This window comes from Eucalyptus grandis, chromosome 6, assembly GCF_016545825.1.
Source record: "Eucalyptus grandis isolate ANBG69807.140 chromosome 6, ASM1654582v1, whole genome shotgun sequence".
Lineage (NCBI taxonomy): Eukaryota > Viridiplantae > Streptophyta > Magnoliopsida > Myrtales > Myrtaceae > Eucalyptus > Eucalyptus grandis.
In genome coordinates this window covers 33,212,920-33,240,874 of record NC_052617.1, presented here as the reverse complement: position 1 = coordinate 33,240,874, position 27,955 = coordinate 33,212,920, and the positions used below count along the sequence as shown (strand labels likewise).

Genomic DNA, 27,955 nt, shown 5'->3' with positions numbered 1-27,955 from the left:
CAGTTATCATTCACAATCAATTTGAGTATATAGAAACTGCAGTAGCCCATGTTAACTCAGTTGACCCAGTTGCTCAAGCTTTGACTGTTCTCAAAATTAGCCTCTATAATTCCAGCAACAGGCAGCCTTAAAAAAGCTAGAAACTGACTGGCAGTATTGGGCAAACAGCATAAGACACAGCTCGAATCTGTTTGTCAGCGTTCAAGGGAGTTTATAATGTTACTGTGGTGTGAGATTTAGATTACATCTTTCTGTCAGCCTGTTTCCTCTCCATATAGTACAACATTGCACCTCTTCAAATTACAGCTAGACAGGAAGTCTCAAAACTTGCAGAGTCCCTCCTTTCACAGTAACTTTCTGAAGCAGACAAAAGCTGGAACGGAGACTCCACAATGAACAGAATGCGGCTACTTCCACAAATGGTGTATGATATGTTACCCAAAATTGCTTCCATAGGAAGTAGTGTGTATAAATAACTTGGATTGGATGTCACAGATTTGTATCTTCACTTATCACGTATTTCCCGTTTAGGAAGCAATTCAGCTCGCCTTAGTCTCAATTTGAATCTCATGCCTGTTCATACAGGAAAGCCATGTAAAGCATATTATCAAAGCAAACACCTGGCAGGCAGGGGAAAGACTAAACTCTAGTAATTAAAAGAGATGGCAAAAGCAGTTAAAGGTCAGTTACAATTAAATACTAAATACTACACTAATTATGGCAAGGCTCCCAAGAGATGAAATTCAATTGACTTCAGGCGGATAAAAATAGCTGATTCACAGGCTGCATAACACCATTAAACTTATGGTATTTGTCTATGTACTATCCCAGTTTAATGATGGGTTTATCTGATCTATATGGAAAAAACAGTATGGTGTAGGTAAGATTACCGCAAGAATTTCTTGAGAAAAACTTCAAGACTTCATCGATAATTATAACCTGCAGTTGATATTACATGATGATATTTAGGGAATAATGATCAAAATTTTACTCATGAAAATGAATTCAAGATCAGTAACTAAGAATTAGGTCAATAATGTGTAGGAGAACAGGAAGCATCTCTCCTGCAAATTCCATGGGAAAATGTATAAAGGCCTCATCTGTTCTCAGATCAAAACTGACCACTAGAAGGTCAATCTTGAAATGAGAAAAAGAACAAATGAAAGCATCTAAAGCAGAAAGGAAGCAAAATATCAACTACATAACTTTTATTAGTTTGCAGTTTTTCATTGGGATCTAAAGAGAGATTCGCATTTAGCAGATGACATGTTAAGCACTACTTACAGGGAAGGAAAGATACAAAACAACAGTCCATTCAGCCCAAGACAGTGGGGTTACCTGCAATGCATTTCATTCAATTTTATCAAGAAAATATATATAAATTCTCTTCAATTATCAGCAGTATCTCGGATGGGCCAATATGAATAGCCACTTACAGAGAAAAGGACGGATAGTGGATGCACGTATAGTATTAAAATGTGGAGAAGCATCGTCAGGATGATGGAGGCAACAAGCCACAAGTTACTCCATGGCGGAATAATACTATAATTAAACATGAAGAAAAAATTAGCAGGAACTATATTTTTTTTTCCAAGGAAAAAGTAAAAGAAGCTGCAGGGCTAATATCAGCAAACAAACTAATGACAGCATTCTGTCCACCAAATACTGTTTACACAGTATATTAAGCCCAACCTGCTTACAAGTGACATGCATTTAATTTTGTAAAGACAACTACATTTTTGTCGTCTAGGAGCAAGAAAACTAAGGGCCTGCTTGGTCAAACTGAAAAGTAAGTGTTGAAAATTTAAGCATAAAACTCAAGTGCTTATCATTTTACTGTTGAATAATAAAATAAAAAAGTTGTTTGATAGTAATTAAAATTTATAGCTGAATGTTTTTTCTTTTTTTTTTTTTATGCCGAGGATCCGGCCTAGCTCACCTTACGGGAGCACAGCACCGACTATACCTCGGGGGAGACTAGCCGAGCAACCCACCAGCTGGGGCCCCCGCTTAAGTCACGGAACTGCTCTGGGAGTTGTGGCAGACTCTGGGAGTCGAACCCTTGACCTGGCGGTCAGGAGGCCAGGCCTCAACCAGCACAGCCATGTGTGGGTGGGTTATAGAGCTGAATGTTATTAATCTCTTACCAAACATAGAAAAAAGACCATCAATGGTACGTTGTATCTAAAAAATTTCAAGATTCTAATTACCATCTATTACTCATCTATTGGACAAATTAAGTAACTCTCTCTTCTTACTAGATTAAGTGATTTTTTTACATAATCAAATAATTAAATTTAATTCATTATCAAACAAACCTGATCTTATTCAATGCTTAATTTTTAGTTTTCAGCACTTGATCAGGTCATCATATAGGCCTAAAACAGCCAATGGATGTAGCAATAAAATATCAAAGAGACGCTATATCCAGAGAACTTTTTATATATTAGGGTCAATGCATGGATGGACAAATAGGGGGACAGCATTCCTTTCCATTGTAATCCTCCAAGACACAAATTTCTTGATGAAGGCAAATTCCATCGGCTAAGTTAGCTGACACCATCAAAGAAATCAAAAGTTCCTTTGATGTTCTATGTCATAATTTTAACAATTTCCTACTTTAGCTAGTGCTATATAACCAATTTAAATACTAGACGAGTTGTGAGCGGAAAGGATATTTCCTGCCAATTGGTGAAATCATCATGTGCTGTACATCCGAGCACATTCCAAAGAGATTTGTCAAGCTTCTTATCATGAACTTAAAATTTCCTGTAACCAAGATATGCCCCTACTCATCATCCATGTTGATAATGCCACATAGTCTTGTAAATACACTTTTTTTTTGCGACATTAAGTTCATCTGCTTCAAGATCTTCTATTAATAATTATTGTCCAGGACCATTCTGTTACGGGTATCATGCAGTGAGAGTAAACGCTTGAGGGTGATTAGCAGATGAGATCAACCGAAAGAACTAAATCAAGCATTATAGTTAAAAGCTTCCTTGAATATACCTTAGATTGACATAACCTTCCCAAGCATGTATCAATTTAAAGGTACAACATTTCAGGCACTAGCAAAAGATGAGAAATAGACTAGTCTGATACCAGATATCAAGGAAGAACTTATAAGATCTAAGATGAACTGGATACTTACAGCAGAGATTGATTTTCACTAAGATTATTCAGGGCGTTGAACATCTCAACGACAACAAGGACAGTCATCGATACAGTTGAAGGATGCCGGTCATCAAATACGCTGCATGGATACATCGTCTCCCTTTTTGAGCAAGTGTCAAAATTCATCTGAAATAAATGCACATTTAACGCTTCTAAAAAAGACAATTTAAGTATGTAAAAGTTATCTCCAAAACATAAAAAGCCAAAGCAGTATGTTTCAGCTAAAAACGTGACTCGAAAAGAGACAAGCTCTCTTTCTTTTTTCTTTTCAATAAAAGAAAAGAAAGACATAAAATAAAAGACTCCAGCTTTGCCTCGTAATCAGTCCCATCAAAGATATCTTCACAGCAGATAGGAACTTTATGCAATCCAAGTAAGAAAAACTGGAAGGTTGTTCCTCAGATAACCATGGAAGGCGTAGTTCAAATAAATTTCTTGAGAGGAAACTAAGGAGGTTATATCTAGGGCTGGCAATCGGTGTGTCAATGTCGTAATTGTGTCAAATTTAGGTCTAATCTTTTCATGGTACATTTATTAATCATGTCACAAATTTGAAATGTGAACACAATAAGCTTATTAAATGGGGTTAATAACACGATGCATTTAAGATATCCACTCTTATATATATAATAAACAGGTAAAAATGTGTTGAGACATCTATAAACATGTCTAAACATATCTCAACATGTTTATAAATATTCTAGGATCATCAAGAGAGAGGAAACGGTGGGGTATAAATGAAACAATGATATCCACTCTATTGCATCTATTTGACTCAGAATTCTGGATTACCTATGCAAGTCACCTATGTATATTGTAAAGCAAAAAGAAAATAACGCAAATGTCATAATGTTGGTTTTGCTATAATCACAATTATAACATTTAATATGCAAAGACACTAGAATAGGAACACTCACTAATTCACTGTATGGTAACTTGGGACCACTATCCGCATAAACAAACCACCAAATGAATCCTGCTACAGTGGCAAGGCCTACATAGGCTGCAGCACACGGATACAAATATGCTTCTGTTATCATCATGACATGTATAATAACATTCAACCATTAATAAGGAAGGTGTAAATCAGGAAAAGTTCGAAACACATTTAAGCATGAAGTTATAATAAAGCATAAATTTGGGTTGAAAACTCAAGGAGATAGTACATATCAAACAGTCCTCTGCCATATCATGTGTGACTAAGCCAGTAGTGCTTGATTTCTCTTATTGCCCAAAAGAAATTTCAATAATGTGATACATCAAGTGACATTGAGTTCCACCACCATGCCAATGTCTTTTAATTACCAAATAAACAATGAGAGCATACATCGACACCAAACTAGATTGCAGAAACCATATGACATATAAACCAATGAAGACTTTGTATAAGATTTATTATGATACATGCCATGCCATGCAATCTTATGAAACGTTTGGCCCAATACTTGTGGTTTCTTTGTTTTTCTATGAATCTTGCATGTCAATGCTTTTAGAAAATCTTGTATTTGTGGGCTCCTGAAACATCGAGAATGTGTGTGAGGACACATCCAAAAGCATAAGAATAACATAAGTCACTGATCCTTGAAAAGAAAAAGATAATTTCTCATGTTTCCTAATCTCGTGGTAATCCATCTTTTCCTGTTTCAGAAAAATACAAAGAAATCCATCTTTCTTATCATCGGATGATGGCATTGTCGCTGAATGCAACATCAGCCTGATGGTTTAGGAGAAACTAAAGATGCGCTTTCACCTTATGATGTTTTGACAAAGCACGTGTTTTGTAGTTGGGCACCTGATAGGATTCTCATAAATCACACAGCTTCTTCACTAATGCACAATGTGATCTAGGAAGCACATAGACAAAATAGTTACAGGCGAAATGTGATCTAGGAAGCACAACCTCCAATAACCAAATAACGGAAGAATAACCATCCAGTGACCACGGCTTCACCAACCTGAAAATCATAGGGTAGATGAATAAAATTTGGAGGAGGATAAACAAGGAGCTTCTTGCCAAGTTAAACATCAAATGCAATATAAAAATGGTTTTACAAAGAACTTGTAATGCATGTAATTTTCATGCCAAAAACAGGTTGCACATTTTAAAGTTCAAATCAGGACAAAACCAAACATGCTATAAGCTACCAGCAGCAAAGTGACCTACTTCAATTTTCTGGGCAAAGTGCAACAGAAGTTAGTTCAGCAAAAGTATATTTTTCCCTAGAGAATTTGACATCACAATTTTAGTAGCATCTACTTAGAATCATGAACATAATTCATTCTCTCCTTTCCTTTCCAGTATCGGAAATTCCTTCACCACAGGCTACAAAATACCAAAAAGACACTGTTTTAATGAGAGTAAAGGCATGTGCCTTGATTGTACAACCAAATGGTACATAGAAGAAAATGAAGTTAGTTTCAGAAAAAAATACTCATCATTAATATATGATGAGTTATTACTTCCATCTACTACCAAAACCATTTTTCCACATGGCAATTACCATTAGCCATAATATACACAAGATTCAGTCAAATAGGACTTCAAGCATAATCTTAGAGTGACAAAAAATGAGAACTTTATTTGTTCAAACGCGCTAACAAGTAGAGAAACAGAAACACAGTTATAAAAAGAAATTGAGATTAACGTTCGAAGTGAAAATGCAAAGGACGCAAACCTTACGAGGTTTCGCTCTCATCACGTCAGAGTCTTGTTTATTGAAGCCAATTGCAGTGGCTGGCAATCCATCAGTAACCAAATTGACCCATAGGAGTTGGACCTGGAAAAATTAAGCAAAACTGTCATGAAAAACTCGATTGTCGCAATCAAGTAGATCATAAAGAAATCTAATAAATTCTACATTCCTCATGTCACAATGAAATGGAGTGTTCAGAGTGCTTAAAGATGCCCCCAGTTATTTCTTTAAAACAAATCTATAATTAGTCATGATAATCTGTTAGGCCATGCCTTTATTAAGCACTTTTTGCTTTTTCGAAACTGGGTTCATGTGCTGTTTGACTCTTACTTAACACAGGACACCTAAAACCTTTCTACACATTCAAATATTGACATTTAATTCTACACACAAGTTTCTTCATAATTTCTTTCTAACTAGCTTCAAGGAAATATAGGCAAACAGCACGGCGCAAAAAGGAAATCTATAGAGGGGAATCAATAAGTTGTCCACATATAGCTTATCAGCACTAAGAGACGTACAAACTCAGAAATGAATTAGAAGGGCCAACATCTCCTTTTGGGTGAGATTCAACACTGGCACAGGTAATTTAACACCTTATTGGCATGACATGCAATTCAAGCCTTTGAAATTCTACTTCATAGAATGATTTTGCCAGGCAGAGAACAAGCAAACACCAATTGGTTCACTTAAAGTATCTTGAGAAGAAATGTTCTCATCAAGCGTTTCTACGGTTTGAGAGATACAAGAGAATTGATTGCATGTGATTTCTACCCATCTTGCACAAGTTCCAGGCAGATCTGGCCATGAAAGACAGGAACATGTTTATGCAATCACAGCAGTGGCTTCAGCCATTGCTGTACTTTGACAGACACTGCCATCACCTAATAATTCTAGCAATAAAAGTTTTCACAAGAAGCATTTGGAAGAAGTTTGCTCCTTGAGGCCCTTTTCTGAATACTAAACACCAACGAGAGAATCCTCTGAATTAACACCTTTGAACGAGAGGATACATGTCAAATTCATGCACGATGCTTGCACGAAGAGGGAGAAGACACTTTCATTCCAGCTTGCTACTGCCAGTGTATGGGATATTTGGTTGTCGCATGCCTTCGTGATCACTAGTACAATAATTCTACATATTTTAGGAAAGAAAACAAAAGCATGGTTTTTCTCTCGGTATTCTGCACTAGGTGGAGACAGTGCATTATAGCATTTACAAGAGAGGAAAATTTCCTGAGCACAGCATAAGGCTTTAAGTGTTTTAATCCTCTTACATGGCCCAAATTGCAAGTAAATCTTTTTTTCCATGGAAAAGCATCACCTTAATATCAATTTCAACAGACGCTTCCTTTCCTTATTGATCAAAAGAACCTTATCCATCAATGCTTCAAGAAAGTAAAAATCCTTGTGGTGGACAAATAAAAAGCCAACGTTTAGTTGAGTCTGATAAAGTATCCAGCATGGTTTGTTATGGGGTCTAAATGAGCTTTTTATTTACAGTCTCCACCACCTAACAGCTTAAGTTTTTGGGTTAAACATTCTAACAATTTATCAGAGCCTGGTTCTGCCTAGTTTATTTTGCTTGAGAAGCTCACCATTCATCAATTCCACATGTTGTTTTCAGTCCATCTGCACTTGAGAATGGGTCTTAAAGTATCCTTCATGGCATGTCTATAGCATTTAACTGAGCTTCATATTAATGTAATCTCCATCCACCTAACAGTTCAAGCTTTTAATTTGACATTCTAACAAGGTCGATGAGGTATTTCACTGTTCCAGGGTACATCCATCAAGGTGGAGTTCCTCATCATCAAAGAATAAAGTAAAAGGAAAACGAAAAAGCCAAAACCTGAGGACATGCAGATATTAAATGACAAATACTACTTCTACTACAGTCTAGGTATTCAAGCAAGGTTGTGATACACAGTTATTATCTTGTGGGAATGAACTGATGCGAGCAGACAATACAGAGAACTATTCCTTCCTCTAACTAAATAAACAGTCAACGAGTAGACTCTGAATAATAAATTATAGCAATGAGAAAATACTCACAGGAGCAAGGGTATCAGGAATTCCAAGCACAGCTGCCACAAAAATACACACGACTTCACCAATATTTGATGATATCATGTATCTGATAAACTGCTTCGTGTTATTATATATTGCCCTTCCCTCTGCAACAGCCTGCAAGAAACTAAATGTTTTGGAAGTGGAAACACACAAAATAACCTTTTGTCTATAACGAGGAAGCTTCTTTCCAATAAACTTACCGCAACAATGGAAGCAAAATTGTCATCGGCCAAGACCATGTCTGAGGCACTCTGCAAGCTCAAGAGACCATAAAAAAGTTAAATAGAAATCCCATAAATCATTTGGAAAATAAAACTGCAGAGTTTTCCTACTAACATGAGTTGCTCCAAATCACTCAAAAACATAAAGTTGATATAGCAATAGATTATGCATCACATAACTACCCTCATGTGATGCTGACAAGTCATGAACTCTATCCAGTAAATATGCAGAGAATGAAACAATAATAGTTGGCTGTTTGTACATGCAGATGAATGAGAAAATATCCATGTGTAATCTAAGGTTATGGTTGAAAACATTATTCAATAGACTTTGAAGCCCAAACTTCTCCTGCATCCACATGGTAAGCCAAGGTTGACTTCTTGCAAAAGGCTTTGTTTCTTTAATGTTAACTACTGGCGGAAAAGTTATTACTCAAAATTACCTTGGCAACTGCAGTTCCTGATCCCATTGCAATACCAATGTCTGCTTTCTTCAGAGCAGGTGCATCATTAACCCCATCACCCGTCATTGCAACCTAAAGCATACATAGGTCGGACAGATCAGCTATAAAAGATAGGTAGGTAGGAGGCAAATTGATCAACAGACATCCACACCCAAGTTAACACAGGGTGAGAAGGAATTTGTCAATGACATTATTTCAGTTCCAATAACAACTAGAAGAATCACTGTGAGTTGCACTCATCAGTTAGTCACTACTACTCACCCTATATTGCTTCAGAAGGGTCCAATAAAGTTCTCTACAAATGAGTTGGACATGCTACTTATATCCAGCAAAAACCATACTTATAAACAAAAGCTCATCAAGTAACAAGAAATTGCAAAGTCAATGCTCCCTGCCTGGAAATGGTTTACAAGGTGAATTTCCAATCAAAAAGACTAACAAGAAAATTATGGGAAATTCAACTGTTATAGTAAGCCTGTTTTCTTTTTTATGCATCTCTTGATCATATAAAAAGGAAAAAAAAAAAAAACAGGTGATGGATACAATGGCAGAAGAGGAGTAAAATTCACACATACAGGACTATACAGAAGAGTGTGCTACAGGAGATCTAGAATATCAAAATAAAATAATGAATATAGGCAAGCAAAAATAATCACAAACTGAATCGAGCCCTTTGATACTCAACAGATCAGAAATACATATATAAATGAGTAGTTTAGCAGCTAGGATAGTTGAGTCATTTGTACTGAATATTTATAGAATTTGTAATATTTTGAAATTCTGCATGTCAGTAAGGACCAATATCGGAATCATACTTAATAGAAGAGCAGATATTACTGGGGGGGCTCATTTTATTGATTAGCAGCATGAGAAAAAGTGCAATAATTTCTCTTGAAGTTCTTTCATGAAGAATCTTTGTTTTCTGCAAATAAGCTTGTGGTACACAAAGAAAGAAAATTACGATCATCAATATACTGTCTCTGCTCGTGTATTCACAAAGACACCAATAGTTAGCACTTTAGCCTACCACTTCATTCTGGTGCTGCAAGGCCTCAACCAGCATCCTTTTATGAGAAGGCTCCACCCTGAAGTACAGTACAAAACATTAGCATCTATCATTGAAGCTTGTAACACTATCTTTAAAATCAGAGATGGGCAATAATATCTAGTGCATTATCTTTTAAGTAATAAAGAAAATATACCTGGTGAAGAGAGCCATTCGTTGCAAAGCTATTGTTTGTTGTAAAGGTGAAAGTTCTTCAAATTCAGATGCAGTATAGGAATGTCCCGCAAAGTCCACCAAGTGATCAAATGCGCCTATCTTTCGGCACAGGGACTCAGCTGTGGACTGGTATAGAAAAATCTTATCAGTACATGTGAGAAACATGACTTCCATCCACCATGACTAATAATGTGTACAACTAATTCCAGTCACCTTGTTGTCCCCAGTCACAACAATAACACGTATTCCAGCAGACATGCATGAAAGCATGGCATTCTTGACTTCTTCTCTGGGTGGATCAAGCATTCCAACCTTCAAAAATACACGAAAATATGGATCAGGAAAACCCACCAAAAAATACTACCAAATAATTAGAAGGTTGAGCTTGGAGGCAAGAACCCAAGCCATTCAAGAGTTACAAGGACCAAACCGCATGAAACTAACAACTCTGAATAAAAGAAATACAAGACATCATTTCTTCAGAAGTTCTCATGCCAATTCTGTCTTTAGTGATATAGAAAGGATCTTGTCAATGATCTCTGGGGGCAATCGGCCAATTCCGTCTTTAAAGATATAGAAAGGATCTTGTCAATGAGATCTCTTGAGGCAATTGTTAAGAATACTTTATAAGGAAGTTCCACTTTCAAAAAATCAATTACTTACTTCATTAGTTACTTAACATGCACATTGAGCAATATATGTTTCCTAGAACAGCAAATGCATTGGAAAAATATGTTTCTTGAATTAGTCACTCAACAAGTGCCTCAAGAGCAATGGTTAACAAATTGCAAATAAAAATTACACAGGAAAAGAGCATGTGGCAAATTCGTAAAAGTTGAAGGCCAACAAATAATTGGTGCGAAAGCCAGAATAATACACAAAAGCCTGACACAATAAATAAATTTTCTTCATGACAGTATGCAGTAGAACCAGTTTAGATTTCCAAGAAGTTGACATTTCTTTCATTGTTCATCAAGGATAGCAAATTATCTCCCACAAGAAGTCAGCCAATTTCTATTTCAGCGAGAAACATTATAGTGATAGTTAAACCATGAATACATAGCACTTCAGATGAGAGCATGATGCACACAGTTTCTGAGGATTCTGCTAAGTCCAAAAGCTTTTATCATTCATTTTATCTTTTTCCTTTCCTTCAACATGAAAGTAGAGATATGAATTCCAACAAAGGACTACTTTCCATGTCCCAGAACCTGGATATTACAGTGAGACAACCTGCAACTTTCTCTTATTACTTGCTTCAAATGCATCAAACTTAAAAACTTAATCTCTGCCTACATAATAAAAGAACCTCTCATCTACTTTGAGAAGGAAAAGCTGGTACCCTAGTGTAAAAGTTAAGTTAAAACAGAGGTATTTTAGATACCTTTCATGCTTTTAATTTCCATGTCAATTGTGAAACAAGAGTCCTAACTTATTTGCAAAGTCCTTGATTCACAACTCAACAACATTTTGAGGCTCATTGAGAGAAGTTGGGGCAATCTACGAGATTCTTTTACAATATACTTATTCAAATAAGATAGTAAGTTTAATAAAGAGCACCAAGTTGCATCCCATTTACAATGTAATAGCATTTAACAAATATACATAACTTAAAAAGAAAAATAAACCCGAGAAATAAAATCAACAGTTGTTTTAAAACCGAAAGTAAACAAGATGCAACATAATACATGACAAGCTGCTCTTGGCTTTTACTTCTTGTTGGGTGAAACATAAGATACGTCTATATTTCTCCCTTAATAAAGCATCCTCCTCAAGCCCAAAAGTATAACAAAGCTACAAAATTTTGCCTTATAAACTAATCCAGCAACAGGTGCATTAATATCAGCTTTGTAAACAGAAATCTGAATTATGATCAGTAGCATAACAGAATTCAAGAATGATATAAATAACTCAACACACAAGAACGGTGCATTGCACATGGAAATATGTTTAAAATATTAGAAAACACAAGCACCTTTCATAGCAACTTTACCATTCCAATAAATGTCAGGTCTTTCTCATCATCAAGAGAGATTGTCTGTTGGCCCAAGGGCATCCTTTTTAAGGCCAGTGCCAAGCATCTTAAAGTTTCTTTTCCTGCGAAACTGATCCACCAATGAGTTACTTATATGAAGGCTCAAATAAAAAATTTCTGATGCAAAAGCCAAAGCTTATTTTGACTGTTGTACTCCACTCAAACTGGAAACAGCCACCAATAAAGATCAGCATCCATTCAACCATAAGAGCCCAATACTTTATTTGCAAGCCATGTAGAGAAAATTGGTGTAATTGGCTGGCTGATCCATGGTCATCAGCCAAAATTTCGAATAAGTGAAAGTGACTGATCTGTAAGTTAAGCAGCAGTTGAAGGCATGAGGTGGCTCTAGAAGAACTTACATCACTTGCAAAAGGAAGTTCTCAATGCATTATTTAAAATATTTGCTCACATTAACCCAGAAAACATATATACCATTGACTAATTGCTGCAACAAATGCAAGAAATGAGGAAAATCCGCAGTACATGTAAAGTTTTGTGGCGACCAGATCATTGTCATGACTGCCAGTAATAGCAGATAGCCATTGGTACCCCAAAACAACTGACTTCAAGCCAAAGAGGAACAAAATCTCTCTTCTACAGTCAGAGCTATTCATCCCATTGGACAGGACAACATGACAGCCAAAAAAGAATGGAATTTGATGAAAGAAACAGAGGGTAAATGAACATTAGCAAACAACTAACCTGTGGAGCCTCGCCTCTAGCTCAGCTTGAATATCAGTTGTCAGTGGAACAGTGGAACCATCATCATTGCACAGTATGCTAGTGCATCTTGAAATAATGCTCTCAGGAGCACCTTTTGAAAACATTACTTCCATATTTTTCCGGCTATAAAGAACACTCATCATTTTGCGGTCCCGAGAAAATTCTAAGACAGAAACCTGCAAGAGGACCTTCTCAACTTTGGGTTTCTTGCATGGGAAACTAAATATTGCTTAACTCTTGTACAAGATTAGAGTTGTCTAAGATTAATACACAGATACACTTCCAGACTTCTAAAAAATGGTAAGACAAACTTCAAACAGGCATAAATTAAAGATAATCTGTTACTAATCAGCCATGACAGCCAATAAACCTCGATCTAAAAGCTCTACCTACAGGGAAAAATTAAGAAGTCATTAAAGAAAGGAAACTTTTTGATGTGGTCAATCAAACAAAAGATATAGACAATGTCAGTTTGCAGAGACGTCAATCTAACTGATTTTCAAGTTTTTTCCACACGTTCTAGACTGTTGAATATTTTCATCTCTATCTTACATAATCTGGACTTCCCATGACAAGCAATGACTTATTCAATCTGATTTTCCTAATTGCAAAGAGCCATAATTTGTAGGCACCTTGACCATTCTGAGGTTGAAAATTGGTTTATATATTGTTCTCCAATACAACTAAAATTATCACAAGGCTCATTAGCTTATTTTCCCTAGTACACATCAAACACACAAGTTTTCCAAGAGAAACTGCTGCTTATTTCTAGATAAATATTTCAAGACATTGAAGCCAACGGAATAATGTCAAATTCATACAGGTCTAATCTTCACATCTGTAACTGCATAAGCATGATTCACTTGTCACAGTAATTTATGTACAAGTGAAACAAGAACTGCAAAACAAACTGTAGAATTTTTTTCTCTCATTTTTTTTTTTTTTTTTCTTCTTCTTTTTTGAGGGGGTGTGGGGTTTGGAGGGAGGGGGCAGGGAGGAGGTCGACCACCTAGCTCTCTTATTTACTTCACCACGGAAAATTTATTTTAACATCAATTGTATGAGCTAAATGAAGAGCGAAAACCATGCAACAAAAGTTTCACTATCACAAACCTTCTTAAATTGGTTTTCCCAGTAGTGATTACAATAAGAAGCACGTTCATGCTTGCTCAGTACGTTTAGAGCAGAAGGCATAGAATCAAAGCCAGGAAGGCCAACCTGAGAAGAAAACAATAGATTTTATTCCAAACAGTTGCCTTAAAATGGCAATGTCATTCAGAAGCAAAAAATAAGCTAAAGAAGTGGGAGTGCAGCTATTAACAGGGCAGGCAAACCAACCTTCTCTGCCAAAACTCGGAGAGCAACTTCAGTTGACTCGCCTATTTTTTCATAGTCTCCTTTGTCTGGATTATATTGTAGAACAGATTCATTGCAAAGTGCAGAACACATCGCTATTTGCAGAAGACAAGGATGCTGAGCAGGAAATTCAAGCTGCAACACAAATAAGAATGTTTAGTCTTAGTTTTTAAGGATATGCTGAGGCACCGACTCCAGCGGAGTAATTGTCTAAAAACAGATTATCTGGGTCCACCTAATTATATCTAACTAGCAAAAGCAAAGTCGGCACGAGCATGTTTATTTGGTATCTTCTCTGATTATGACGTATAGGTGTTAAAGTCCCAGAGTTTTCTGTAATGAGAACATTGCTTAACAATTTAAGTAATATTAGCAGAATAATGAATGTTTCACCAAACCAACTTCAATTTAATAACCTTGAATCCGCTCCTCTAATTAGATGGTCCCTTTTCAGAAGACAAAACCTAGCTCTATAGAATTATTTCAGAAGTGTGAACAATCACAATAAGAAGTGAACAAACCACTCAGAAAAAAAAGTGAAGGAACCAAAGTAACGACAATACATGTCAACATCTTGCCACAAAAGCTAGGATCTAGAAATAGTCCTATGCACAAAGGTACAACTGAGGAAAATATATTTCCTCCAGTTTAAACATTCTGATAATTGAAAATGAGGCAAGTCAATACCTTCATCCCACTTTTATCAAAAATAAAACCTTCTGGAGCATAAGTTGTCCCACTGACACTGTACTCAGCAAGTGTTGCACCATGGTGGACTGAATGAACAACACATATCTGTTCCAAAACGACAAGGAAAATGTGTCATTTAGATGACAGATACATCTTGAGTATTATTCTCAGTGGAGATCATACAAGCATGATAGAGCTCGGGATTGGCAAAGGTGAAAATGTATTCTAGGTCGGGGTAATCATATTAGAGATGAAAATGTACAAAACTTCTCTTTAGCATCATAAAGGAAAATCACTTGAAATAACCAAGAACAATAGGAACAAGACACTTAAATCAGGGGCATACTGCGTATTAGCCTTTAAATAATTACTGATCATCGCTTTTGTTTTTGGGCAGAGAGCACCAATCATAATGGAAAAGCAAATATCAGACAAAAGAAGCAAAGGATGATTAAAGGAAAAGGATGGGACAGGATAAAATTTTTGGCACAATGACACAAAATGGATCATTTAATCTACCCTTAACTAGTAAGTTTACTGCAATTGTGCAGGAAGAAAGAGAACCAGGACCACAACCAAACACACAATGAACCAAATTTACCATATGGCATGATGTCCTCAGAAGAAGGAGATAAAGAACTCTACTACTAAATACAATTCCTTCTTGCAATGGAGCACAAATAGCCACGCAATCATTAAGTCTATGGCAGATTGTTAAGAAATGATATTTTAATCAACTGATAGGGTTCATATCTATAATTTCAAGGAAACCCTGAATTTTCATAGATTCTCCACCATGTGAAGACCACATTTGATAATAAAAGAAAGTAAAGCTCAGATTTATTCTTCTTTATCAGAATTATTAACTGGTAATTAACCATCTAGTAATACTATCATCCAACACCATATCATCAATAAATGAACAAATGCCTCCAAAATATCTAATCAGAGAAAGACAATACCAGTCAAAATGCCTCCAAAATCTCTCACCATAAAAAGACATTATAAGTCAAACACACCATGTATTGGGCACAAGCCCTTCATATCCCAACGCAGATACTTAAAGGTACCGGAATACAAATATATATGAGAAATTGGGGAAAATGGGAAGAAGGAAAGTTTTGAAAAACATTATTATTTTTTGTGTTGAAGGAGAGGAGGGAAAATTTCAAATTAGAGGCATTTTCTACCGATTTTCTTCATCCATGTTGCATCCAAACAAAGAATAAGGGAAACCGCAATAAAATAATATAAAATAAAATAAGAAGAGGAAAGATTACAAGAAAAGCAGAGAAAACAGCCAACATTGGAGAACAAATAGCTGGTGAGAAAAGGTTCAGTGTTGATCACCTTTGAGACAGACATCATGTTGGTGGTCAAAGTCCCAGTTTTGTCACTGCAGATAACAGTTGTGCAACCTAAGGTCTCCACAGAAGGCAAAGTTCTTACAATGGCATTAAGTCGAGCCATCCTCTTCGTTCCAAGCGCCAAACACCTAAAAGTAAGATTAAGTACCATCATTTGATTAACTTCAGGTTAAATGTCTCACATGCTGGAGAAAAGAAACTCGATAGCTGCACAAAATCACATGTGAAAGTTACATCAACTGTATGCATTTGCCCTATCTATTACACTTCCAAGGATGCAACATATAAAGTAGATTATGTGTACTATATGTCACTTAAGCAATAAACATGTAGAGAAATTCCTAAATGATGCAAACCGAATCAACCTAGATCTTTTGTTGAAGTTCCTTTTCTATATTTCTTTCCTTTCAAATGTGCGAGAATTCTTATAATTGACAAAATAAGGATGCCTCCCTTTTTATCAAAATAAGAATCTTACAACTTTAAGGTTCTTTCTGCAGCGTTAATAATCTTTAATGCATGCTTCATATGTTTCTGCCGCAAATCCATGTTATAAAGTTTGCCTGGTTAAAAGGCATGGTAAATGAAGTAAATTGTCAATTTCACGTAGGATCTTATTGTGGATTTCATACAAGAGCAGTACAACCTATTTTAGATTACTCCTTTTGGATTCCATATGTCCGTAAGTAAAACCGAACATGATAATTGGAAAGCCAAGTTGCATAATGATGGAAAACATTAAAGAGTGATTATTAGTATGCACCACACCACATTTTTTATACGAGATGATAATAAGTTTGCATAAAGGCATATTTGCAGCATTGCACGATCTCCACCTCACAGTTTTTTAACTAGTCATTATCATGCATAACATCTCAGAATCAGTCTATCCTTTTAGGAGCAAAGGAAAAAATAATAATGCAAAGAAGAAGCACATGCTACACACCTTGGCTTCAATCAGCAAGGACAAAAATTTTTGGGAATCTCATGCTGATGGCATACCAGCAAAATTATGCAATATCACTTTCAAGCGATGTCCTTTATTTAAGTAAGTCACATACATTACCATACAACAATGCCATAATCTAGAGAATAATTGAAATTATTGAGCAAGTATCTTCTTCTTCCACGTTATTATTCGCTTGTCCTGGTCAAGGCAAGGTACCAGAACTGTTAAAGTATCACACAGCACCTGTCTATGGGGTTTCAGTGGGCCTTTTTATACATGTAATCTCCCTTCACCTAATAGCTTTAGTGGATTGGATTTTCTAACATGTTATTAGACCCTAGTTCCAACCCAGGTTATTTGTGCATGTGGCTCCACTCTCGTCAGTTCCATGTGCTGATCAAGTCCCATTTGAACATGAGAAGGGTGAAAGCATCCACATAACTTAAGCTTTGGTTTGCCCTTACAAAGAAAAACCATTAAAGGACTTGCATCCGATGTTTTGCAACCCCTGAAAGGAAATCTAAATTAGTTCTGCACCACATGTTCTGGCTTCGCCCTTGAAAACTTTTATGTTCAGTTACCATATTGAGAAGCTCATACTGAAGATGATTTGGCTCAAGTTGACACCATTGCAGGAACAAAAAATTATTTCTGGTATTACTCTATAACTCCCTGTGATTGCTGCTAATTATTGTACCCCTGAAAAGCACTTACGTAGTCACAACAGCAGGAAGGCCTTCTGGAATTGCTGCAACTGCAAGAGCAACTGCTATCTGAACAGGCACAAGAAAACAACTTCAATTATTATTTGTAAGACTACAATAGAACTAAACATAAAAATGCAATGCAACTTTGGAACAACTCAAACGAATTCCAGAAAAGCTTCCTACATGGTTCAAGCTACCACTAGATTTATAAATCCGTCCGTTTCTGATTAATCCTCCAAACAAGGATGTTCAGAATCCAAACATTCTTAAGAAAGCAAGAAATGTAACTTATCCGCAAAAACATTACCTTAAAGTAATGAATTGCACCCTGTAGAAATCCACCATGGGCTGGGTCACGAAAGTGACCAATGTTGACAACCCATACTAGCACACATATCCCTGCAATGACCTAAAGACATCTAACAAAGTTTAGAAATGAGCAAGAACTAATGTCTCCAAATCAGATCAAGAAAAAATTGAACTGCAGCATCTCAAGAATTCAGAAGGAATGTATGTTCTTCAAAACCATTATCAACGTATCAAAGATGACAAGGACAAAAATGACACTTTCAGCACCTGGGGAAGCATAAACCACCAATTCCAAATCATTACTTGAGGTCAACAAATGGCCAGGTCAAAGGAGATAAAATAGTAATTCAACAACAAAGGCAGTGCCACAGTGGGTTTTACCAAGAGTTGCTAATTGAACAGGTCCCCCCCAAAACCCAGCTGTAAAATAAGTTTCTCCCCTTATACATCCAATTAAGTGTCACAAGTGAGTAGCAAATTCTTATGTTGAAGATAAACACCAAGGAACTTCACTAAATTGCAGGCCATATACAAGTGATAATAAAAAGCCAAAACTCACCTTTGCCAGAAAAGTACCAAATTCATCCAACTTTTTCTTCAGTGGTGTCGCCTCCTGCAACCAGTTGGAAGCAAGTTCAGGTAGAGATTACAGCAATTTCTCAACTAGCAGAAAGGATAAATTAGTTGTTTAAAAGCTACAGTTCCATGAGATCAGCTAAATTGATGCTGAGGTAATTTCAAGGTATGGTAAGTTGACAAAAAATTTCCTTGGTTTTGCCCAGTTGAGTCATCAACCACTTCAGACCAAAAAAAAAAACAGTCATCAACCACATATGCCTCAAAACAAAACTTGGCCCACTCATAGATCAAACAACTAATAGATAATATAGCAGAAATATTACGTGAAACACTTGAGCAAAAATATCAGTCAAAGCAACCAATGACAAAGCACATTGAATATTCTTAAGCAAGACAAACAAACAGTTTAACCACCAGATATACCAAGAATAGTAGAAATGCTATAAATGGGGCAAAGGTTCATTCACATGCAATTAACAACCAAACACTTATTCCAAGGATGAAGTGACAATGGCAGGTGATGACTTGGTATACTCACATCCCCTGTTTGCAACATTGAATCACGTATGCTGCCCATTGCTGTGTTAGCACCAACTCCAACAACAACAGCTCTTGCCCTACCCGAAACTACCACAGTACCCTGGCAGTGAACATATCCAAAATTACATCATACTATTCACGCTACAGAAAACATGGGAGCTACCATGGTTGAAGAGCACATGAGCAAGTGGGAAGCAATTATAGCTGGGATACAAAGTCTACTAATTTCCGGTTTTTTCTGGATAAGTTCATTCACTGTCTCAAAATCCAAGATAAATGCTAAAAGGAGATATACTTTTGCAGAGACATAAAATCGGATGCTCTGCACTTTCTGGATGAATTTTGGCTGATTCAATGTCAATAAGTCTCTTTTACTCCCTGTTATTTCATTTTTATTTAGAAATATTTCTCTATGTCACTGTGCTTACAGCATCAAGCTTGGCCGGAGTACCCCTACTAATGCTTGTGTGCATTTCCCAAGCAAATAATACAGTAAGCACCCATGCCTCAAAATGGTTGGCAAGAAGAAATAATCTAAAATCCATATTGTTAGTTTGTAGAGTGCACAGCTTCAGATATACTCATTTGGCATATTGACATTGCACAAGGTACCACGAGATGAAGAGCAGCTCTATCTTTGGGTAAGTCAACATCTGCGTAATGTATTAGGATTCCAAAACACCGGATTATATCAGAACCATATAACTTAGCTTAATTCGCATGCACATCTGGATTTGTGTAGCAAAAACTTCTGGAGACTATTAAAAATCATTGAATCCCTGGAACAGAATGCAGGCTTCTAGAAAAATGAAAAGAAAATAAACAGAAAATGACTGTAATTTCCAGAAGATGGCCGTATATATCCACTATAACATGCTTTTGGTCCCAAATTATGTCCATGCAGCAGTTGGGCACATGATCCTTTACCGAGAAAAGTATATTCGTCTTGTCTTGATAAACAGCATTAGTTGTCACAGTGCACACAAGCTCTTTTTCCACGGAGCAGCTCTCACCTATCACCAGGAAACAGTTTCAGCTGCTAAAGCATGCATATGTTCAAACTTCAAATACTTAATCCTCCTCAGGATAGATGAGGCTATAATGTTTCAGTGAAGCAAAAGCAACATCTTTAACTGAACATTACATCTATAATGATGCGATTATTGCAACCAAACAGCAGACGGACAAATAAATTATTCTACTGATAAAGAGTACTCTAAAGCATTGGACGTCACTTTCTAGCTCAATTTACTGCTGCTCTTTTCTCCTGAAATTTCCTGCCCCTTCATCTCTTCCAGACATAGATCCTTAAACTACTAATTTGACTAAGTCCGTGAATATCCAAATGTGTTCTAGAAAGGTCACCCAAAATTTACCTCACCACAACAAGATCTATGAAAGCCATAAGGACTGATTGCATCAGATTATATTCACAGGACAACATGAACTCCACAGTCAAGCCTACCCTTCAGTCACATAAACTTTCAATTATTGAAAGTAGACAACAGGATGAAACTACCAGATCATTCCTTTCAAGAACGGGTCTATTCAAACTTGAAACTGTGTCTGGTCTTCATATACTACCCCTTGAAGGATTCCAAACTGAAAAGTATACATGCCAAAAATTTAATATGCATGACTGCTGAACAAGGCTCCTCACAAAAGCTATAAAAGGAATTGGATATGACAAGGATAAGAAGATTGATATGCTTCACCTAGCATGTCAATCATCTTAACAATGTTCAATTAAGCAAATCAAATATTAGTGAGATGTGTAAATAATTGGTCAAAGTTTACTTTTGATCAAGTCTGCATTATCTAGTATGTCTTTTCTTGAGCGCACTCCTTTCTTTGATCAGCCAGTCATCTAATAGCCATCCTAGTCAAAGAATTTATGTATGTTCTCCCTGTCTTTCCCTATGTTCTATCTCCCCCTAAACAGAACAAATCAGGCCCAAATGGCTCCATGCCAGGAGCTGAGCTCTTAGCTTCTACTGAGACAGCCCTACTCCCCAAATTGCTTAATAAACAAAGCTGAGAAGTTAAGACATATAATGCAAAAAATACCTGTAAGAATGGCTTGATCAACACGTAACTGATCACTTAACATCTCAACCATTCTCAAATCAGCTGGAACTTTGCATCCGACTGCTCATCAAACAGAAAATAGAAGTCAAGCTTTCAAGAGATAATTATGTTCTAAATCAAGTCAACCATCTTCACAACTTTAATATTTCACTAACTGACCACTAACTTCTACAATATCTCCTGGAACAAGTTCTGTAGCTGGAAGAATAGAGAAACAACCTGAAACCAGAGAGTTTCCGTGAGGATAAGATATATAAAAGTTGACATGAGGCCTTTCCAATAAAAAGGTTTTGCTAACGCTACATGCAAAGCCAAAAAAGCACAAGACAAAACATTGTTGCAAAAAGAAAAAGTACTTTTTTCCACCCAAAAGATCTTTTCTAAGCAAATTTCATTTGAGTGTGTCCTATGAGTCAAATATGGACATTAATACAAAAAGTTTTCCAGTTATAAAAATATTATTGAAAGGAAATACCAAGAACTATAAATAAACAAGAGTTCTTCATAAATCTGTACAAAACAGAGCTTGCCAACAGGTGAAACACTCTTGTAGAATAGAAATACATTCACATTACATAGTAGTACCCAAAAGAAGCTAGCGAAAAATACTTTTGAGAGTTTGTATTCAATGGAAATAACTTGGTAAAAATGATTTAAGGTATTTCATGAATGCGCAATATGCATGTACCCTGATGACTGAGACAAAATGCCCAGCAAAATTCTCTAATTCGTTTCCTTCTTATTAGATGCGTATGGCCTCATCCTCCTCGGCATTCCTGAGGCAGCAATTTTTCTGATGTGCACTTCTAAGATTTTGCTGTTTTCCATGAAATTATCATGTATACAGGTGAAAACACCCTTAAAGTTGCTAATTAAATTTTTCTAATGAGGTAAAACCAAAATGTCACACGCTTCAAAATGTGAAATTTCTGAAAGTAAATCTACTTTCCAACATGTTGTAAGCGACCCTTTCACTTACTTAAAAAAGAGAATATGAATATACATGGTGGACCTCACTACAATAAAGCATAATTAGCAAAGAGATTATCCTCTTTTCTGGAATATATGCCTACCATTTCTCAACACAGTCGCAACATCAGCCTGATAAGCACGTAGCTCCTACATTGACAGGGTGAAGGATCAAAGATCAGAAAAGATAATGATTAAGCTGTTCAACAAAAGAAAATCGAGAAGAGTAAAAGTCACTGTGGCATCTCCTGCAATGAAAGTGAAGGAACAGAGGATATACCCACTAGTCAGATATGGGGAAGGGGGAGATGAGACTCAAGCCCAACAACAATAGGCCTTAATAGCCTGATGGGAATCAGCAACCATGCCAATTACTTCTCCCTCATATACCTAAATGGAGCTCTTTGGGTCTAATTCCAAATCATTGTCATAAGATAAGTACCTTTACCATCAATAGGATGCTATACTCACTGACTTCATGCAAATAGTGGAGCATTAAATTCACATTCTTGGATGAAGTCTAATACAGCAGTGAAAACTATGCAATCTTTAGCCGCACATCACCATCAAGTATGTCACATAATTCGAAAATCGGTAACCTATCCATCAATTAAACTGGGTTGAAAGAGAGTCAATCACTTATATAGTCTTGCACCCAGTAAAAAACAAATCACATATTCAGTCCAGTTAGTCTAGGAAATTAGACTACCTAATATCAGGACATATACTGGATCTGGTCCTTATACAACAAAGGAAGTCCTCCAGGGTACTTTTTTATTTAAGGAAATTTGTCTGAACTAGAAGGAGAGCTTTCTCTGCAGATCACAATATTGGGGGAGTTCTCCAAGGCATTTCTCTATTTGAGGGTCACTATGACTGTTACTTCCTAGCACTCATGGTAACATAAGCTTGAGTTTGGTACTTACCTCAAGAGCTTTCTCTGCATTTGTTTCAGTAATTACTCCTACAGCTGCATTGGCAGCCAATATCATCAGAATCACCTGTGCATGTGATTCAATCAACATAACTCTTATTTGAACGGAAAAGTTCAGGCAAAACAAAGAGTAAACTAGAAAAGAAAGAAACAACACCACTTCCTAAGCCATGCAAGCAATGCACTAGCAATAAAAATGAAGTACATTCATGATATTACATATATGCTAGTTAACCTTCATATACCATCAAAGCAGGCAAAAAGATTTAGAAATGTTCCATACCCACCATGCCAGAAATTAGCATCTTTGCAAACAAGGAAAAGGAAAAGGGCTAGTTTGCACATGCAATCTTTTGGGTGATACATGGTTTCAGCTGAACTAGATTATAGATAAAGGATCGCAAGGGTGTTTGCCCTTAACTTGTAAAATCAAATCTTCAGCTCATTACGTTTATAAATCTTGTTACGCAATGGGTGTCCTCCAACTTTTCAGTTCTTGGAATACTTCCGATGAACTATCTACCTCTAAAAGTCTCATAGTGCAGCCACTTTTTCTCAAAATTACTTGGAGAGGACACAACAAAAGAAATGTGACAGAAGTCAAAAATCAAAATATGGTTCCTCCTATATCGAACATCTTTTTCATTGTTTTTTTTTTTTTTTTTTGGTAAGAGGTAAGTAACATCTTTTTCATTGTTGGGAACTTCTTTTTCTACTTTTTGCCAAGATTGGGTGTATTAAATAATTTTTCTCCTCTTCCTATTTTAAACATCTTTTTCATGGCTGGGAACTTCTTTTTCTACTTTTTCCCAAGATTGGGGGTATTATGTAATTTTTTCCTCCATCAGATGCTCTTGTACATTTCTATTAAAGTAGACCATTCTTTTAATAAATTTTTTTTATGTAATAAAAGTTTAGAAATAGAAAAACTATTCGAGCAGAATGGAATATGCTTAAACAGAGAAAAAAAAAAGAGAGACTAACAAGAAGATACTAATTCATTGAAAAAGTATAGAGCATTAAGAATGCTTATTTAGCCAAAACAGAATCCACAGAAGGTTCAGATTCTTGGAAATTTTTTTTTTTTTTTTTTTTTTTTTTTTTTTGGGCTCCTTCTAGATGCACCAAGTGAAAAAAAGAAGAGCAACATGGCAAGCCTTTTTGGAAAGGTGAGAGCAGGAAGGAAAGCCCCAGAAATGAAACAACTGCTGATTTCACTATGACAAAAATATTGAAAAAACCTCCCTCCCTCCCTCCCCGCACATGTTATCAAAAGTCACAGGAAAGCCGCACATGATATTAAAGATTTAAAAGTCTCAGGAAAAGGCTTCTCTTGAACATCTTTCGAGAACCCTTTATAGTAGGTGAGAATGTCTCATAGAATGCAATCACATCAGGCATTAAACAGGCATATGGAGAAAATAATATAGGGTACTTAAGATGGATGCAGAAATATCAGCTCAACCAACGCTAATAGCACAATAGTTTTACCGAAGGCTCCAAAAAGGCTGCTAGGCCAGTTTCACCATTAACCAGAGCCAAAACAAAGGACACAAGGGCAGCTGCAATTAAGATCTTCACAAGCAAATCATCGAACTGCTTCAAAACCAATTTCCAGAAGGAAGTCCCTGGATTAACCATCAGAATCAAGAGATAAAGAACATAAGCTTTTACAGTATTCACTAAAGTGATTCCTTGACATTTCCATAAAGGATAAGACAAAAGAAATATCGATGACACACTTGTCCAATAAACTGATTTTTTTCAACAACTGAAACCAAAACAAGATTAGGGCATGTTGTTAACTAATGCTATCGAGTTAGGCATAAAGAACTTTAGGACAGTTTTATTCATATACAATCTTATCATCAGGATGTTCCTTAGACAGAGAACCAAAGTATCACCAGTGATCGAAAAGGCAAACTCATGTAACACCTCGATATTGTGTTTGCAGGTACACATAGTCTGACGAGTAATTCTAGGTTGATATTTCATTTTATAAATTCAGTTCCTTTTATCTCTTTTATCACCAAGTTGAATGCCCATTTCAAGAATAATATATTGCAAGTTCCTTCTAGTTATGAGAATTAAACATCACTCCATTCATAAAGTAATTTTGATATGGCTTCAACATAAATGCAAATGTCAATCCTGATTTTATTTGCTTCAACATAAATGCATATGTCAATCCTGATTTTTGATTTTGTACTTGGTACTCACCACTGAGCTGTAGTGCACTTCCAGCTTTTAAGCTAGACATACTTCCAACTTAATATAGTTTCTACCAAAATCTGACTGTTTTGGGGAAATTCTAATTTAGTTTTCATCAGGTTGACAGATTCAATTCAGTGGCAATATTTAGTCAATTATGCAATCAGATAAGTGTACCTGTATTAATCACACAGAGTAAAAATTGGAGGATTTGTAAGCCTTTATTGTCCTTTAAGACCTTATTTTTTGAAGTTGTTCTTGCTTAAAATTCTTGCATTGTGATTTATTAACGCAGTACGGCATACCATGCTGTCACAAGCCTCTTCGTTCTTCATTGATCGTAAGAGGCTTAGATGGTATAATCAATTTTAAGCATTAAGTGTGCCAGCATTTTTTAAGTTTAGGACTTTACAAGGAAAAAACAATGGATGGGACTCAGAAAAAGAGCTCGCCTCTAATTCTCAGACCTTCTTCAATGTTTTTTCTACAAATGTTTGATTTTCAATCCCTAAACTCCTCATAATCTTAAGTCGCGTAGAATGACAACAAGCTAGAGATCAAGGAAGAAAAAAACGATCAACTTATGCGCTTGCTTGATTAAAAGGTTTTTTCGAGAAGGGGGTTGGAGAGAGATGGAGAGAGACATGCTTACTTTCCTCTTTGGGCAGCACTGAAAACCATCAGCAGATCATGAAAAGCACATAAAACAAAGAGTCAGAAGATTTAAGCACTACTAACTAAATAATACACATATCAGAAGATTACACCACAAACAACTAACAAAAGATATTATTTCAAGCATTGACTCATTTTGTTTATCATTATACTCTGCAGTCACATATAGAAGTACGTCATTCATGTGATACTAAAATCAAGATTCTGCCAAAAATATAAGTTAGCTACAAAGAAAAACTAATTATGGAAAGTAAAAGAGAATAAATGAGTTCCATCTCACCAATTGCTGCCAAGAAGATTGACAATAAAACGTGGACTGAACTAGAGAAGGAGAATCAAAACACAATTTGATAACCAGAAAGGAAAAATAAGGGGCTACAAGAAGCTCAAAATGCATTACGAGTAATCAAACAACAACCTCTGCCAAAATAATCTAATACTAAGCAGCCATTGCTTCTCCTTGAGTGGCTGTCAAGCCGAATTAATTCCTACCCATCACCCATATCAGTGAAAACTGTAACTATTGTTTTAGACTAAACGCCTTGAACCCACTCAGAAAAATAAAGCCATCTAGTCTACGTCACAGTAGATCAGACTATGGTGACAAGCGGAGGCATTTGTTTTAGATACAATACTCTATACATTCTGTATTTCATCTCTCTTATACATCACTTATCATTAAGGGTACATTTTCGCCTTCGTCAAAAGCAAGTTTCCGTGGCTAAAAAGACAAAAAAAAAAAAAAAGAAAAAGAATAAAGGGTTCTTTGTGCCTTCTCATCAACTACTAAGGGTGTGCATGACAAAATTTCTGGAACAGAAATTGATTTCTCAATTTCTATTTCAGAAATTGAGACTTTCTTATTTTTTCCTTCAAATCTATTTCTGGAATAAAAATCTGCTCCAAAAATAGAAAAATTAAATTGCGTTACCAAAAGAATTTCTATTCCAAACCTATTCCGAGGAATTCTCTGAGAAACAGATAAATAGATAAATAGAAATTTTATCATTCGTGCACCTAAGTAACTTATGTCTAGATGCCTCAAACTCAAGCATTAGTAAATTATTTCACTTTATGCCAAAGACAAGTGACTCAAATTTCATTGCTTATCTGCCCACATGTTCAGAGCCAACTGATTGCGAGGCACAAAACACACAACAAAGTGGCCAAATGAAGACCTACGGCCAAAAGCAACAGCTTAAAGAATCAGCCCAAGCACTTGATGAAAAGGGTAACCGATTCGATTCAAAGATCATAATTGAAGTTCGAGTGAGGACGAAGGGGCACACCATTTCTACCAAAGAGCCTCGCGTGTCTCGCAACCTGCCACGCCAAGGCAAAGACAAAATCAAGCTCAATTCATTTAGACCGAAACTCTATTTCCACGGCCGGAAGGCAAATCCCAAGCTCACGAGTCAAACCTGGGAATCACTGAGCCCTCTGCTCGGGTCCACTTCGAAGAAGTCGAGCACCTGAAATTCACAACAATCAAGCTTCAGAATTCGAACCCATTGCAACGCTGCGAGGAGCAGTTCCACCTTCTCCGATCGCTCCCGATCACAGACGACCGAACCCTCAAATCAGGCGGCCGAAACTAAAAGGATACCAAACGGGAACCGCCCCATCCCGCGGAACAATGTACCCCGATGGCGATCCAGTTTCGAATTCGAGGAAGTCGCGAAACTCACCTCGGAGACGGATCTCGCGTAAGCGTCCTCCATCGAAGAACGAGCGCGGAAGGAAGATCCTCTCCACGCGACGCACGAGGTTGAGAGAGAAGCGAACTAGCTCGGTGCCAGTTTTCTGTCTCGTCTAGTGTTGGATCTGAAAACGAGGAAGATCAGGGACGACACGGTGGTTCGATCTGCATGCTGCGAGCGCAGGGAGGGCGTTGAAGAAGATCCGAGCGCAGACGTTATGCGCAAGCGACGTCGGGTTTGGGCCGACTTTCTCTGGGCCCAGTACGTCAG

The 27,955-nt window shown here is 36.6% G+C and overlaps 1 protein-coding gene across 3 annotated transcripts; it reads right to left on the bottom strand.

Moving 5' to 3' along the window:
* Positions 1-51: 51 nt before the first annotated feature.
* Positions 52-27,874, bottom strand: LOC104449248 (calcium-transporting ATPase 3, endoplasmic reticulum-type). 3 transcript variants are annotated; one of them, XM_010063341.3, is made up of 34 exons: positions 27,674-27,872; positions 27,407-27,457; positions 27,275-27,308; positions 25,963-25,980; positions 24,591-24,727; positions 23,092-23,166; positions 22,270-22,315; positions 21,356-21,415; positions 21,176-21,256; positions 20,036-20,121; positions 19,107-19,208; positions 18,549-18,602; positions 17,988-18,089; positions 17,688-17,746; positions 16,008-16,152; positions 14,655-14,762; positions 13,950-14,102; positions 13,725-13,829; positions 12,591-12,787; positions 11,844-11,955; positions 10,064-10,162; positions 9,831-9,976; positions 9,656-9,713; positions 8,608-8,700; positions 8,144-8,194; positions 7,926-8,057; positions 5,853-5,954; positions 5,078-5,132; positions 4,095-4,180; positions 3,155-3,303; positions 1,437-1,542; positions 1,285-1,338; positions 891-939; positions 52-573 (listed from the first exon to the last, which is right to left on the bottom strand). In XM_010063341.3, exons 1-34 carry the CDS (start codon positions 27,704-27,706, stop codon positions 506-508), a joined length of 3,006 nt encoding a protein of 1,001 aa, XP_010061643.1. In that variant the 5' UTR covers positions 27,707-27,872; the 3' UTR covers positions 52-505. The 3 variants fall into 3 exon arrangements, with proteins under 3 accessions (XP_010061643.1, XP_039171914.1, XP_010061645.1); XM_010063343.3 differs by lacking the exons at positions 52-573; positions 891-939; positions 1,285-1,338; positions 1,437-1,542; positions 3,155-3,303 and having other exon boundaries at positions 5,858-5,954; positions 27,674-27,874; XM_039315980.1 differs by lacking the exons at positions 23,092-23,166; positions 24,591-24,727; positions 25,963-25,980; ... (1 more) ...; positions 27,407-27,457; positions 27,674-27,872 and having other exon boundaries at positions 21,363-21,415; positions 22,270-22,317.
* Positions 27,875-27,955: the final 81 nt, after the last annotated feature.